Source organism: Impatiens glandulifera, chromosome 7, assembly GCF_907164915.1.
Source record: "Impatiens glandulifera chromosome 7, dImpGla2.1, whole genome shotgun sequence".
In the NCBI taxonomy this organism is placed as follows: domain Eukaryota; kingdom Viridiplantae; phylum Streptophyta; class Magnoliopsida; order Ericales; family Balsaminaceae; genus Impatiens; species Impatiens glandulifera.
The window spans coordinates 11,755,584-11,771,681 of NC_061868.1; the positions used below are offsets into that span (position 1 = coordinate 11,755,584).

A 16,098-nucleotide genomic window follows, 5' to 3' on the forward strand; every position below is an offset into this window, starting at 1 on the left:
GTTAGAAAGTACATCTCCTGTATGTGGGGAAGGAACATATACAAAGCTAATAAGTCTCTTTTGCAAGTGTCATGATTCACCAATCCAATCAGCAGTAATAGCCATATAACCTTGTCTTTGATTTTGGGAAGTCCACATATCAGTGATGATAGCTATTCTACTTTGACTTGACTCAATTTATTTCATCACTTTGGCTTTCAAAGTGTGATATTCACTCAAAATGTTGACTTGAAGGGTATTTCTAGAAATCATAGTGAACAACGGCTGTATGATATTCACAAAATCTCTAAAACCTTCATGATCAACTATAGAAAGAGGATAGTCATGTCTAATAATCATTCTTGATCATTTTTATGTGATAATTCTTGGTCAAAAGTCTTATTAACAATCTTTGTTACTCTATCCTTGCCCTTTTTAACTTTTAGATATTTTTGATTCAGCTGATTGATATCTTTCATCTTCAATTTTGGACAAGTCTAAAGATGAGTCCACAAATGTTTTGTGCCATTGTTTGAATCACATCCTAGTTGCTTCTTATAATGGTTGCATATTGCCTTAACTTTCCCATTTATAATTTCTTTTTGAAAATCATTCCAAACGTTTGAAAATAACTTTCTTTTTTTTTCTTTCTTTTTATTCTTTTTTTATATATAATATTTTCTTTATGAATATAAATAATTTTTTGGTTAATATAAAAATTAACTAATTGATGGGCGATTTAAGTGTTCATATTTCATGCTTAAGACTAGGGTTCGAATCCCAAAACATGCAAATTTATATTTCAAGAATGCATTCTTGACTATAATATATGGTGCCGCAACTTTTAAACAAATAATAGGTATCTAAACGTGTGAGGCCGAAATTAGTGGTTTGTTTGGCGAGCATTTAAAAGTGTGAGATCACGAGATGGAGGTCGGGTGGTGGGTATTTTTTCAAGTGTGAGGTCGGAATTAGTAGTTGGTTTGATGAGCATTTAAAAGTGTGAGGTCACGAGATGGAGATCGGGTGGTGGGTGGTTTATCGAGTGTGAGGTTGGATTTAATGGTTGGTTTGACGAGTATTTTAAAGTGCGAGGTCACGAAATGGATGTCGGGTGGTGGTTAGTGGTTGGTTTGACGTTGGATAAGAGGTATGTGATCAATTGGGATTGGTTATTGATTTGTTGAAGCGGGGAAGTAAAAGAAAGGTTGACTAAGATTGATGAGTGGTTTGTCGAGGGATAGAAGCATATGAAACGTTTGAGTCACAAGATTAGGGTTAGTGAGTGGTTTGCCAAGGGATAAAGAGACATGTGAAAAAGTATGAGTTACAAGATAAGGATCAATTGGAGGGTTAGTTGTTGAGTTTGATGATATATAAGAGGTGTGTCATTAATTGAGGTCGACTAAGATTGATGAGTGTTTTGTCGAGGGAATAAAAAATGTATATAAAAAATTACGAGTCACAAGATGAGGGTCAATTGAGGGGTTAAGGGGTGTGAGGGGATAAATATATGTTAATATTAAGTTTAAGATTAAACTAAAATTTTACGAACTAAAAAAAACTTTAAATTAATTAGATTTTGAATAATATTAATTTTATCTAAAATATTTATAGATAAATAATATTTTATATGTATTTTTATCTGTGTAGATGCACAGGATTTATGTTAGTTACTTATAATTTCAAAAACTCTTTAAAAGAATTAAATGGCTTAAAATTAATTAAATTTTGAATAATATTAATTTTATTTAAAATATTTATAGATAAACAATATTTTATATGTATTCTTGCACGGAATTTATGCTAGTTTCTTATAATTTCAAATTTTTTTTAAAAGATTTAGATGGCTTAAAAAATCCTTTATTTTATAAATTTATTTATTATTTTATTTTATTAACTTATATATTATTTCAGAAAAATATTTGATTACCCTAGTTTGTGAGTGATGTGAATAGAACTGTTATATGATTATATAATATGAAAAAGTCTAGAGATTCCAACTCATGCAAGAATAGTTATACAATACCAAAATAAAAATAGTCACATAACTTTATTAAATATAAATGAATATAAATAATAATATTGAATTTGAAAAAATATATAATGAAAGTATTCATTACCTACCTATTATGGTGTAGTATTGAAAAGAAAAAGTTACAGAAGAAATCAACAAATTGCTATTAAAATTAAAGAAGAAGCTACAAAAAAATATTAAAGATTAACTTAAGAAATAAGTATAAAATTGTAAAAGTTGAAGAATAATATAACATTATAAAATAAAGACAAAATAAGTAATATTGAAATTTTAAAAAATGCAAATAAAAACATATTTATTTAGAGAATGTTAAAGATAAAAATTTGCATAATTTTGTTGTAGAAGTTAAAAAATATAACAATATTTTTGTAATTGGAGACTTGGAGTTAAACAAAATTTAGAGAATGTTAAAGATAAAAATTGAAGTAAGGTGGAATAAAAATGAAAATTGAAGATTAAGAGTTTATTATAAAGGAATGAAATGATGTTAAAGTGATGGGTGAGCAATGAACCAAATAATTTATATATTTATTTAATGATGGTTATGACTTATAGGTGGAATTTTAAAAGTCATTTAAATTTTATCTATCTATATATATATATATTTGGGTATCGAGTTTGGGTTTAGGTTTCTAACACTCCCCGGCCCCGATTGGGTAACATTTTTCACTCTTCAACCCCGAATTCGATTTAAAATATCCGAACTCGATCATCGGGTACCCACGGGTATCAGATATACGAGTACTATTATCATCTCTAAAACTATCCAACTCCATCAAAGAATTATGATTTAATAGTGTCACAATTATTTCTCATATCCAAGTCAGATTTGTAGGAACTGTAGATAATATAATAGACAAAACTCAAGAAAAATCCTACAAGAGAAGTTAAAATCAGCTCATTCAACAAGATGATAATTATAGATAATACACCGAAACTAGAACTATATGAGAAACAATAGTTTATTACATCATGAGCCAAATGAAAGAACCTTACAAGAAATGTTAGAATCTAATCTTTCAAAATGATGATAACTATAGATATTGAATCAAAACTATAATAGTATGAAAAGCAATAGTTCACATCATCATTAGTTAAAAAGAAGAACGTGAAAGAAAGAAGAAAAACACCCAGAATACCATTGTTAGTTTTCAACATTTATTATTTTAGTTTCTTTTTCAATTTTAATAATAAAAAAACAAGGAGTTGTTATATTTTTCAATCACTTTGGATGGTCTAGAATCTAGATGATCATTTTGAGTATGTTTGTATCTTTTTAACAATAAATGAGATTTAGTTATCATATATGTAATTATTTTGTGTTATCAATAGATATACATTGAAACTTATAATTTGGTTGGAGGGTTATCTTACATGTATAATCCGATTATTTTGTGATTTCATCACTTTTTGATTTTATAGGTAGACTAGGTAGATAATCTCACGTTCCTTACTAACCCTCGATCAATACAATTATTACCGGTCGTTTAAAATATTTGATATAAATTTTTTACATTTGTTTAATTTGTTCACCTTTCTCTACATTATTATTTAGGATCTTTGGAGTCACCAAAATTGTTTTATATTCTTACAAATTTATCATATTAATTAAATATATATTTATAACTCCTTGTTTTAATTAATAATAATAATTCTTTAAAAGAAAATTAGGCTAATTTGAAACAACAACTAAGACACTCATAACATATCCCTCGTTTTTCTTTTAAAGTGATACAAGATTTGAAATCTAATGTTCCTTGATAGTATTAACAATCAAACTGGTCTTTATTCTCATTGTTTGGCAGAAAAATCGTAGCAATTTGTATCATGTGTGAAAGAAAGATAGATGATCATCTTTTCTTTTTAAAGAGACAAGTGGACAAAGAATCAATGATCACTTACATTAATGAAGCTTCAATCTCAATAACAAGACAAAAGAGATATGGAAAGGAAATAGACCATCCAATCACTTTGTACTTAGACAAGTAGTAACGTATACATAATCATTTATGATTTTTTTTTTCTATAACATTGGTTTGGAAACAAATTTGAATTTATTTAAAAATGATTGGATTTAAGTGTTTTTAATAAAAATATTTAAAAGGTATTTTAATAAATGAATTTAGTGATATAATTAATTAAAAAATAAATGAAATGATGTATTATTATGGTTGAATTTTTAAAATAAACCAATTCGAGAATTCTTTGATGTTGTTTTTTTATATAAAATATCGTTTGAGATATTTTTTTTAATTATTATTTAATTTATCCATAAGATACAAAAAAATATTATTATTTTATTTATAAATTAATTGTAGTAATTAAATAAATTGAATCCAAAATAACATAGTTTTCATTTAGGAATGAACTCTTATTTCATATAAACAATTTTATTATAGTAAGTTCTTATCCAAGGTGTTAGTTTATGGCTTAGTTGAGATTATTTTCAAAATACCTTATTTTGAATCTAAAATTGGAATTTGAAATCATCTAAAATTAGGGAAACCAAAATAAAAAGAATAAAAATAAAATTTTAGAGATTTTATAAATCTTGAGCCAGGATTTTTGAATTGTTTTTCGAAAATAGTCGATGAAAAATAAAATGACGTTAAAACACAACAACAAAAACATTACAAGAAAAATAATAAGAAGAAAAAAATAAAGAAAAACTAAAACTAAAAATTCAAAAACTAAAAAAAAGTACAATTCATAGAGAAAAAGACTTTCTAAATTCCAATAGAGCAATAAGACCACCAGTCGAGTCTGGAACATTCCATATTGACTCGCCATCGTAAAGTCATTTACGCTTAACAGATAAGATACCTTCATGAATAACATTTAAACCACCGATTTTAGGTACCTCTAAGTCTTATAACAAATTCTAACAAAAGTTAGACGTGATGACTTTATTAAATAACGTATAATAGTTACCAACATTAAATGTATGCATATCTCTCTATCGCATAACATCACAAATAATCGGGTTGACCTCCTTACACCCACTAGTTTCAATAATCTCATATGGTCGAGGACTTCATCGCCCCTAAAACTTTTCTTATATCTGATTCTAACAAAACTATTGGAGTGCGGATAAAACATGGCATTGATAATAGTATCTCTAAAAATGGCAACAGAAAAATCCTATCCCAAAATCGAGAACATTGACCAACATATTCATGCTCTTAGCCGGAATAGAGTTAGAAAAGAAAATTTTGGACTTTCCAAGATTAACGTGAAGCCCGAAACAAGTTTCAAATAGCCAAAGGATAACTCGGAAATGCTTCATGTTTCTATTAGTGGTTTGAATCATACCAAGCGTGTCATCCAAAAAAAGAAAATGAGATATAAAAAATGGACTTTCTCGACCCACACCACTCTATGGCTAAGACCCACATTTTTCGTGAATATCATCATCTAGTAAGAGCTTCCATTACAACGGCAAACAAAAAGAATAAAGAATCACCTTGTCTAATTCCCCTCGAGCTCTAGAAAAAACTTGAGAACTCATGTTAATAATAATAGAGAACTTTGTCGTTATAACACAAAATTTTATCTAGTCGATCCACTTCTCCCCAATGTTCATTCTTCCCATAATATAAAAAAGAAACTCCCACTTAACTTGGTCGTAAGTTTCCTCAACATCAAACTTGATAAAAACACATTTATTATCATCAGATTTAGTCGAGTCAATGCACTCATTAGTAACCAAAATCATCCTCAAATATTTGATAACCTTAAATGAAACCCAACTAATTGCCCAAAATAACTGTATCTATATCTCCACACAACATGTTTGTCAAGCATTTTGATATAATCTTATAAAAGATAGAATAAAACTAATGAGCGGGAAATCTTTAATGTCAATAGTTTCATGAACCTTTCAGATAAGCGCAATTAACGTAGAATTCCAATTTTTATCGAACGATGAGAACCGATAAGTTCCATAACATCCATTATATTGTCCTTAAGGAACGCCCACGCCTTCTTAAAATGGTAAGAGTAAAATTGTCGTTCCCGGGTGATTTGTCACCGCCACGTGTCATAATAGCCCCTCCACATTCTCAATAGAAAACGAGTTATCATCAAACATAGGTCGGTTTGAAACCGTTCATAAAATAAGTCCTTGTAAAATTTAACAATGTTTGTAGAAATGGTCGGTTCATCATAATACATAATACCCTAAACCAATATCGATATAATAACACTATCTTTAACTTGAGCTTTCGAAACACCTTAAAAAAATTTTGTGTTTTTGTCCATGTATCTCAATCAAGTAGCCCGACTACGTTGACGAGCTCCAATTTCATCCCTTACACATTATTGAGTCGATGAGTTTGACTAACTCAACTCCTTTTTGACTGAGTTGGCTCATATGATTTTTATTTATTATTTTAATAAGTTAAACTGAATTTTTCACATAAACATGATATTTTTAATCTATTAGTTAAATACTTTTCACTTGGATTAATGGACTAATATTGATACTTAACACATAAGTAAACTTAGTGAACTAACAGCTTCATAATAAATTAAAATAAAATTATTTCATGTGTTAATTTTTGAAGAGAAATACTATTATAGAATCTTAAAAGATGGTTAACTATTAAATAAAACTATATTGGCTTGACCTATAAATTTATAATAAATTAAATTATACATTAAACATTTTTATATTCAAACAATCACTTGTTGTATACATATTTATTTTTCGTTTGGCCACCGGACATGAAGACCGAACCGGTGGGGTTAGTCTCCGTTCCTTTGCTATATGTCAACACGTGCACACTTATCTAGATTTTTTTTAATAATTAAAAAAAATATATTAATTATTGATTAATTTAAATAGTATAAAGGACAGTTTATTTATAATATCTATTATTGTTTTATTATTCATTAAAATAAATAATACTTTTTTATAATGTAATAATATTTGTTTAGTTAGTTATTTAATTTAATTTGAAAATAATCTGAAAAAGAGAGTAGAGAGTGACAACTCAGCTCATATAGAGGGACAAGTGTCAAGAGGTAAAAGAGATGACATTATGATTTCACCTGCATTTATTGTCATTTTAATATTTAAAAATATGCATTTTTATTTATTTAAATAAGATAATTCTTAATATAATAATGTTCAACCATACCATCATTATTAATTTCAAATGGGTTTGTCGATTTTCTATTATTATTAAATTATAGGATAAGTTTAACTTTAGTAGATAGTATTAGCAATTATTGACCCCAAAAAATATTAGCAATCCATTATACCACTTGTAACACTATAATAATATTTGTTAATAGAATATAAACACTCACTTGTGATAACTAAATTATATTTATAATTGTATACAATAATATCTTAATAATAACTCCATGGTGGAATTAATAGTGTTATTTGAATAATCTCTTAATAATCTATTTGATGTAGATTTAAAAAAAAAATGTTTTAGGATAGAAATTAAAAGTTATTATTGTAAAATGATAATTGTTTAAAAAATAGAGAGTGTAATCATATTCATTAAATACACTTCTATCATTTTCACAATTTACTTCCTATCATATTAACTTATAGATAATGTTGTACACTAATTTAGGGTAGTTATATATGAATAAGTTGGATCTCTAGTTCCTATTTATTTATTTTAATTTTTAAGAAAGTAACATTATTCACGTCTATAATTTCCATTTTCATTTGACTAAAATCGTTTAAATTAAAATGAGAGGTGTCAATGTTTTGTGAATTAGTCGAGGTTTGGACATTAATACCCTTTATGGTAGTCTTGAATCTTGATTAATTGCTCATTCCATAATGGAGAGAACAGGAATTAGGCAGTTCCATTCCATTGCTACCCTTTATGGTGGCCTTGAATCTTGATTAATTGCTCATTCCATAATGGAAAGAACAGGAATTAGGCAGTTTCATTCCATTGCTAAGCAATCTAATTAAAGTGGGTGTTTGACTGCTTTTAAGCATTTTAAGTTAGGCAAATTGATCAATTATACTCATACTCATCAAATCTAATCTAATTAATATACCTACTTTTCTTCTTTTTTGAAGAAAGTTTGCGCGTTTAAAATTAGGTTTGTTCATGGTGTTATGTAGCACAACGCGTTATTGTATTTTGATTTTATGAGTTCAACACATACATAATTATTTAAATTTTATTTTATAGGTCTTTTACTATCATAATATTTTTTTTAAATTAGAGTGTTCTAACGAGAATTTCAACTTTAAAATAGTTGGGTTTATCGAGGTTAACACATATATAATTATTTTAATTTGATTTTATATATCTTTTACGGTCATAAAATTTTTAAATTAGAGTGTACTAACTATAACTCAACTTAAAAAAAAATTATTTTGACAAATTTAGTGTTTCTTAGCTACCATGAGAAATTAAATTTGGTTTGAGATTAAAGTTTAGTTTACATGTATACAATTCTATGTAAAACAAAGTATATAGAAATAGAGTTTATTTACACAATTAAATGTTTTATATGTTTTTGGAAAACCCCTGAGTTTAAACCGAAAATTATATAAGTGAGTGTTATGTTAGTTCTTTTTAATTTAAAATAACGAGTTAGAGACCAAAATGCTAGTTCTCTTTATTTTTTTTAAAATGAAAAAATTAAATAATTCATGTAAACTTTTTTTTTTGAATGATTGAATTAAGGATATAGAGTGTGTTTTTTTGTGTTAAAATAAGTCTTTATTAGTGTTAATGTTTTTTATTATCATTTTAAAAAACTTATAATTTAATTTAAAGAATTAAATTGATTATTTGATATTATACAAATATTTAAATTAAACTACAATAAAATATTAAACTAAAAATATGATAAACTATAGATATTTAGCTATATATTAAGAAGATTCTTTACTTAATGAAGTTATAACAATGGGTTGTCTCTAAAAAAAAATGTAATTAATATTAATATATGAGGAGTGATAGAGAGAATTTGGTGAGAGAACTTGGTGAGGAATGATTTGGCATCACATTCGGTTGGAAAATGTAAAAGTGAGAGGAAAGAGAGAAAAAAGAGAAATTATTTAATTTTTTCAGCGAATAACTTGGTTTTGGAAAATGTTTTCATTGGTTGAAAAATATAAAAGTGAGAGAAAAAAGAGAAAAAAAAAATTATTTAATTTTTTCAGTATGCCAAGTCATTCTCTTACCAAATTCTATCATCTAATCATTTATATTCATATATTTATAATGAATTAATTTAACATTTAATTTTCATTATAGAAGATAAACCAAGGTTAAATAATATAACTACGGTTAGCAAGAAGATGGGTCATGGGTAGGTCGGGCTTTACCTCTTTGAAGCCAATAAAACTACACTAGCGGGCCCCATCCCATCATCTCTTTATAAATTATCAAAAAAATATTTAAAGAGGACCATTATCATCATCATCACCACCACCACCAACTCCTCCACCGTTGGCGGCGGCACTATCCCAAACCATCTTTTTGCTCGGGATCTAATCAAATAATCTCCTTTTTTCGAAAACCCATTTCTTCTTTTTCAGGATTTCTCCAATCAAATCTCTGCAATTTCATATATAGCTCAAAAGAGTGAATAAGTAAGTTCATCCAATAGTGTAAGACCCTTCTTTCTGTTATATATGTGCTGTGTACATTTGCTTCAGATGGGAAGAACATGATCTTGCTTCTATTTTACATATTTATTTGTTGGTCTTTCAAATCTGATAGTCATGTTTCAATTTGATTTACTATATTTGTTTAAACTTGTATATCTAGATCTCAGTTTTTTTAATTCTCTATCTGTCTTTGCTTTGTGTTTCTTCCTTTTATCCTCAATTATAGAAATTGATTTAGGAATCAAATTCTTCTGGGTATTGATCTGATTCTTCAGTGTTTATGTGTGCTTTTTTGGTTGTTTAGATGAGATATCATTAGCTATATGACTATCTCCAACATTTGTATATTAGTTTTTCAATCTATAAAAGGGGGTTTTCATGACTGTTTGATCTTGTATTGACCTGATGATGGTCTTTTGCTTTAGATGTACTGGTGTTTCTGGATTATGTTATACTTAGATTTTGGAAACACCAATTTTGGATCCAAAAAAACATATTTGGATGAGGTTATGCTTGAGAACTAAACTTAATCTGATATAAACACTTATTGTTTATGTTTTTATGTATCTGGATCCGTTAAATTTAGTCCAAAAGAGATATATTTATGTATTTGATAACGAAACCACCCTTTGGAAACTCTTTCTGGAGCTGGATCTGGTATGAATTTGGACAGAAAATGTTGATAAATTTCTTTGGATATCCTTTCTTTTACGAAGTATTTCATCCAGATGTTGATTTAGACTATGTTTTACATGAGATAATGTTATAAAACATAGAACATAGTTAGACATATATTTATAAATTTCATGTTGTTTTTTTTTGTACAAACTCAGATTCAGCACTAGAGCTCCAGAAAGTGCTTCAAAATGGTTGTTTTTGCATTTTGTCTAATGAAATTATGATCTCATCCAACTACAAATTCTTTTATGAAATGAAAATGTATTTGTTGTGTTAAGAGTAATATTTTTGATCAAATGATAGAAATTTAACTCTTTTTCATCTCTTAATTGTTTTAGGGTTGTGAATTGTGATAATATTAAATGGGTCTTTCTACTTACCCAACTCCTTCCGATGGAGGAGTACTTTGTGTTGTTTTGGTAAGCACGGTCATGTCGATCAATATGGTCAAGGGTTTGGTCAACTCAATGCTCCGTGTGGCCGGTATTCGAAGAACTACATCATCACTCGAAGAGTACACCATTTCGAGAGATGAGTACAACATTGATAACCAATTACCTGATTCACTTGAATCGCGAGGCAGCCCTTCAAAATGGTGGTATAGTGAAGAGTTTCGAACCCGAAATCCACCTATCAAGTTCGGCTCAATATGTCATCACGAACAAGAGTGCTCGGTTTGCCTAAACGAGTTTGAAGACGAATCCTTAATAAACCAGCTAGAATGCGGCCATGTTTTTCATGCAAATTGCATGGAGAAATGGCTGGACTGTTGGAACATCACGTGCCCGCTCTGCAGGAGCCCTGTCATGTCATCCGAAGAGGAAGAAGATATGTCGTATTTTTGGTAAGCTCGGCTCGAGTCCGACTAGTTTGCAATGTATAGTTTTGTGATTACATCCATTAGAAGTATATATTCAATGAGAAATGAGATTGTCAACCCAACTCAGGGTAGCTCAAATGGATTCCCACCGAAAATACCATGATTGAATATATGGGATTCTTTAGGTCCCGAATGGTTGAAACTTTATTGTACCAATTGATGCATTTTCTTTTTTCTACAATATTAAGTGACCATTTCCCCCCTGTTTCTATAGATTTGATAAAACGGTTAAATGGGGATTGTTTATTGTACCAAATGGTGTTTTTTTTTATTCTACAAATAAAATATGAGTAATAATAATAAGGGAAATGGACAAAATTTTATTTTTTCACTTGTTGGCAAGTGACAGATTGGAGTTCGAAGAGCTTGGAGCCAACTGAGCCAGAGCTGCGAACCATGCCGGAGTTAGAGTTTGCGTTGCGGTGATGCCGACACCTGAAGGAGCCAACGTGGGTGGTGGGCGAGCAAAGACACGAAACAACTAACTTGACAGGCGGTTTTCCAACTGGTGATGATGGTTGTGACAATGATGTTCTTTTTGATGGAGAATTATCTCCTTCTGTCATGCTTAATGGAGATGTTATGTTGTTCATCATCATCTTTTTCACATCTATTTCTGCTTTCTCAGGCATTTCTTCCTTAAAGAAATAAATTATAAATATTCAATTAGGATCCAAAATTCAGATAGATTATGAAATAAGTTTACTTTCTTAAAGAATCTAAATTCAAATTCAATGATAGAGGAACTTAATTACCTTGGATTATTGATAAGATAACTTTTTTTCTTCAATTTGCAATAATGAAGGATGTTTCTTGTGGAGGAGAATGAGAGAAAATTATTGAGACTAGAACATGAAAGATGAAGAGGGGAGTCCTTAATTTTGCACCACTATTTCATTTTTAGCATTTTATTTATGGGAGGTTGTCAGTTTACATGTAGAGAACAAAATATTTACTTAATTTGGAAATATTATTTCTAATCATATTTATCCTTAAATTTATCTTATCCATTTAAAAATCAAATAAACACTTTTGGATGTGTTTTTACATGGGTTTAGGAGTTTGGAATGAGGAAGAGATTCAATAATGATGTTTGGATGGTGGATAGGATGAGTATATTCATCTTCACTTTAAAATATAATAAAAATAACATTATATATTAATACTTTTCCATTACAAAGATAAGATGGTAATGAATACATTACTAACAAAAAAAAAAAAATAATACATCTCAATCAATCATATATATTCTCATTCCTTCTCACATTTATCGACTACAATTCCCTTGTCTTCTTTAAACCAAACATCCTTAATAGTGGGATTCAAAGAAATGTCTATTTTTTCCAAGAAGAGGTTTTTAAGTTCAAGAAAACTACAAAGTGTTACAAAGTGCAAGTGTTAATTCCATCCTTACAATCCCGAGTGAGATCGTTAAATGTTTCAATCTGCTTCTTTCCTCTCAAGAACACTTCCGTATCAACCAAATTCTTCATATAACCGTCAAACTCAACCCCGACTCCGTTGTTAAGCTTCTTCGTTTCCAAATACCACTCGCTATTCTCATCCCACAAATCTTTATATTCCTCCAGAAAATGTGTAGTATATTTATCCTTCAACGGGTCGAAAAACGACACGTCCCGTTCATCAGTCGCGACGTATACGTTCCTCCCGTCATCGATTCTCTCTGACAGAACGGAGAGAATCGATTCGGGAGAAGTATCCGTTTCTAGATTCGGCCAAACCTCCTTATTCGTTGCCTTCTCTCCTCTCACTATATGAACCGAATCGAAATCCCAATTTAGCCGAGCCGTGATCGCCGAAACTATGTCCATTAACCGTCGCGATTTCCACACCAAATGCCACGGCCTTTGCACAATGGATTCCGTCTCCCCTTCGCAAACCCTGTACCAATAATTATCCGGCTCCGCCATTCCAAATTTCCTCATGATCAATGTGTCCTCGACGTCGGTTAGTTTCATCGGGGTTATACGAAAATCCTCGACGAGATGGAGACGTAAATGGTCTTTCCGATGCCATTTCTTCCAGTCGGACCAAAATTGAAAGTGGTCTAAAACCGAGGCCGATTCTTTCAAATGCTCGAAATCGAAATAGAATCGAAAATCCTTCCCTTCTTCGGTTTGACCCGAGGAAGTGTAGATCGAATTCAAACAAACACTCAAGTCCATAACCAAAGTTCGGTTCAAATATTTCGCTTCCCCTAACGCACACATGAAACTCCACAGATAATGATCCATGCTCTTGCACCGATCCCCTCCGCCCACGTACGCCAAGTACTTCCCGGTTCCAAATGACCCCCGAGATTCAACCACGGGAAGGGTATCGTTCACCCCATCGGTCTCCCCGACCACCGGAAGATTAACCGACGGTTGTTCTTTCTCAAAACCAGCCTTTTCATTCTTCCTTTTTCTCTTTCGAGCATTCTGACCTGAATGATACTCTCCGATCGAAACGACGCTCATACTACAATTCTCCGATCTCAAAATCTCGAAGCTCCGATAATCCTTATAAAATGCAGCCGCCTTTCCTTCCTTGGGCCTAAACCTCCACGCCATGTGGCAAGAATTATCCATATCGCCGCGAACAGATTTTCCAAAACGGTAAAAATGTATATCATTGAAACGCTCAATAGCCGACTTCATCATAAGTTGAAAAACTTCAGGATCAGTGCAATCGATTTCACCTTCACAATTAACCTTCGTGGGCTCCAATGTTTCGAAATCGGTTACATTTATGAAGTTTGCGAAATCGGTTTGGTTTGCAGGCATGAAGTCCTCTCCCGTTCTAACAACCGAGTTGTCGGATTTGAACGTCGCGTTTGAAGTCGAGGTGAGGAAATTTGTTAGTTTGTTCGACGGAAGAAAGAGTGGATCCTCCGGCTCGTATGTAGCAGCTATAATGGTGAAAACCAGTACTCCGATCACGAAAATGGTGAAACAGAGGTTGCTAATTAGTTTCACAACATCTTGGCCAAGTTTTTCGGGCAAGAAATTTCCAGTTCTTGATAATGAATTTCGGTTCAACATTTTTCAAGAACAAATGAACTCAATCAAGGCTACCTACATTAAATGAGAAAACAATTAAGAGTATTAACAAGAAACTAAAGAATGATAAATTCTATCCATAATCAAAATCACACTGATCTGAGAATATATCCTTCATAAAACCCTAAATTGGAGAACAAGTTCAGGATTAAGCAATTTAGGTCAAAATCAAGAGCTACACTTACGGCAGTTATCAATTGAGTAATTAAATGATCATATAATAAGAATACTTAGGATCTTCAAACGAAGCTATCAGATGTTATAAATTCTCTGATTTATTATGAAACTAGCAACATAGAGATGCGGAGGATGAACTCGCGCCAATTAGAACAGCTCAGGTTCTCATTCTCACTCAGATTTAACCTATAACAGCTCTCACATGTTTCAATTCTGATTTATCATGAAACTGACGAATTTATCAATGTTTTACACTAATTCTTCCTCGTTTCAATTGAATGCAGCAACAACATGAAGAAGCGTACAGAAATATAGATCTAAATGCAATGGTGGAAGAAACAGAATATAGATCCAAATCCAATGCTTGGAGTTTCGATTTACCTTATATGAAGATGCTGTTTATCATCATCGAAGCAGAAAAACGTAATCTCTGTCTGCTCTACTCTAACCCTAGAGGACACACACAGATTCTCTCTCTAACCTTCCCTGTAAATGTAAATTGTAATCTCCACTTGATTTCTATGATCAAGACTATAAAGGAAGTGATGATATCATAGAAAATGTATAAATATCTTCAATTTGTTTTTTAAAATTATTTTATATATTATTATATTATTTTGCTAAATGTATTATTATTCTTAACTTGTACACTTTCATTCTGATTTTAGATGATTAAATAAGTATTTTTTTTTAATTTATAAAGTTGATGCAATTTTATAGTCATGATAACATTTTAATTTGGGTGCAAATTAAATTGATATTTGATTTTGTTGTCAAAATTTTTATCACTTAAATTATTCTATAAGTTAAATTTGACTTGTAAATTGTAAATTTATATATCTGTATTGGTAAATGATACTAATACACAATTTAAGTGATCTTATTTCTTCTTAATTTAAGAAATTATAATGTAACAAAATAAATAAGTATAGGGAGCATAAATTTTGTGTAATTGAATTATGTCGAATTAATTAATGTGACAAGAAACTTGAAAAATACATTTTTTTTTCTATCAAATTTCAAATCCTATCAAACAGTGACACATCATTCTAGACGTCGTTAGTTCATATATATTGTACTATTTATTTGTAAATTATATAAAAAAAAATAAATACAAAAGCAACATATTCTTTAAAAAAAGTAATAATAATAATAATTTAGTGTGATCAATAAGAATCTACTCAACTCTTATAAACAAAATAAATTTAGTGTCAATTTAGTCTTGATGTAGAAAATGGAAGATGTGGACAATAATTACCATATAATTGAACTCTTCTCCAATAAGAAACATCACATTTAAGCCAACTTAAAAATGACTAAAAAATTCCATTATTTGTTTTTTAAGGGGAGATCATTACACGACAAAAGTTTTTTAAGAAATCCTTCTTATAGAAGATTTCTGAATGGCAAATAAAATAGCAAGATTTAACTTTTTACTAACATTTTCATTCTAAATCCTTAGACTTTGAGGTTGCAACATTTGTTGCTATGAATCTTTACAATTAGAACAATTGTTTAAAATCAACATTCCATTCAATAAATCTTTACATTTATAAAATTTAGACTAAGAGCTGATAAATGTATTTTAAAAATATTCATTGCACCATATTGAATATAATTATATTCACTAATTTAAAATCTAAGTTGGCCTGGCAGTAGCTAGGCAGCTGTTTAGGGTCAC

General features: G+C 29.9%; 2 protein-coding genes across 4 annotated transcripts; one reads left to right on the forward strand and one right to left on the reverse strand.

Moving 5' to 3' along the window:
* Positions 1–9,431: 9,431 nt before the first annotated feature.
* LOC124945753 (probable E3 ubiquitin-protein ligase XERICO) lies at positions 9,432–12,080 on the forward strand. Of its 2 annotated transcripts, none has more exons than XR_007099996.1 (3): positions 9,432–9,602; positions 10,637–11,142; positions 11,528–12,080. XR_007099996.1 is itself a non-coding variant. In XM_047486242.1 (3 exons), exons 2-3 carry the CDS (start codon positions 10,661–10,663, stop codon positions 11,556–11,558), a joined length of 519 nt encoding a protein of 172 aa, XP_047342198.1. In that variant the 5' UTR covers positions 9,432–9,602; positions 10,637–10,660; the 3' UTR covers positions 11,559–12,080. The 2 variants fall into 2 exon arrangements, 1 of the variants encoding a protein (XP_047342198.1); XM_047486242.1 differs by having other exon boundaries at positions 11,522–12,080.
* Positions 12,081–12,468: 388 nt separating this feature from the next.
* LOC124945523 lies at positions 12,469–14,959 on the reverse strand. 2 transcript variants are annotated; one of them, XM_047485976.1, is made up of 2 exons: positions 14,799–14,959; positions 12,469–14,255 (listed from the first exon to the last, which is right to left on the reverse strand). In XM_047485976.1, the coding sequence occupies exon 2, from the start codon at positions 14,220–14,222 to the stop codon at positions 12,561–12,563; it is 1,662 nt and encodes a 553-aa protein (XP_047341932.1). In that variant the 5' UTR covers positions 14,223–14,255; positions 14,799–14,959; the 3' UTR covers positions 12,469–12,560. The 2 variants fall into 2 exon arrangements, with proteins under 2 accessions (XP_047341932.1, XP_047341933.1); XM_047485977.1 differs by having other exon boundaries at positions 12,469–14,251; positions 14,799–14,940.
* Positions 14,960–16,098: the final 1,139 nt, after the last annotated feature.

Coding starts and splice junctions, on each gene's coding strand:
- LOC124945753 (XM_047486242.1), top strand. CDS start 10,661: ATGGGTCTTTCTACTTACCCAACTCCTTCCGATGGAGGAGTACTTTGT. Junction 11,143..11,521: donor GAAGATATGTCGTATTTTTG/GTAAGCTCGGCT, acceptor CTTGTTGGCAAG/TGACAGATTGGAGTTCGAAG.
- LOC124945523 (XM_047485976.1), bottom strand. CDS start 14,222: ATGTTGAACCGAAATTCATTATCAAGAACTGGAAATTTCTTGCCCGAA.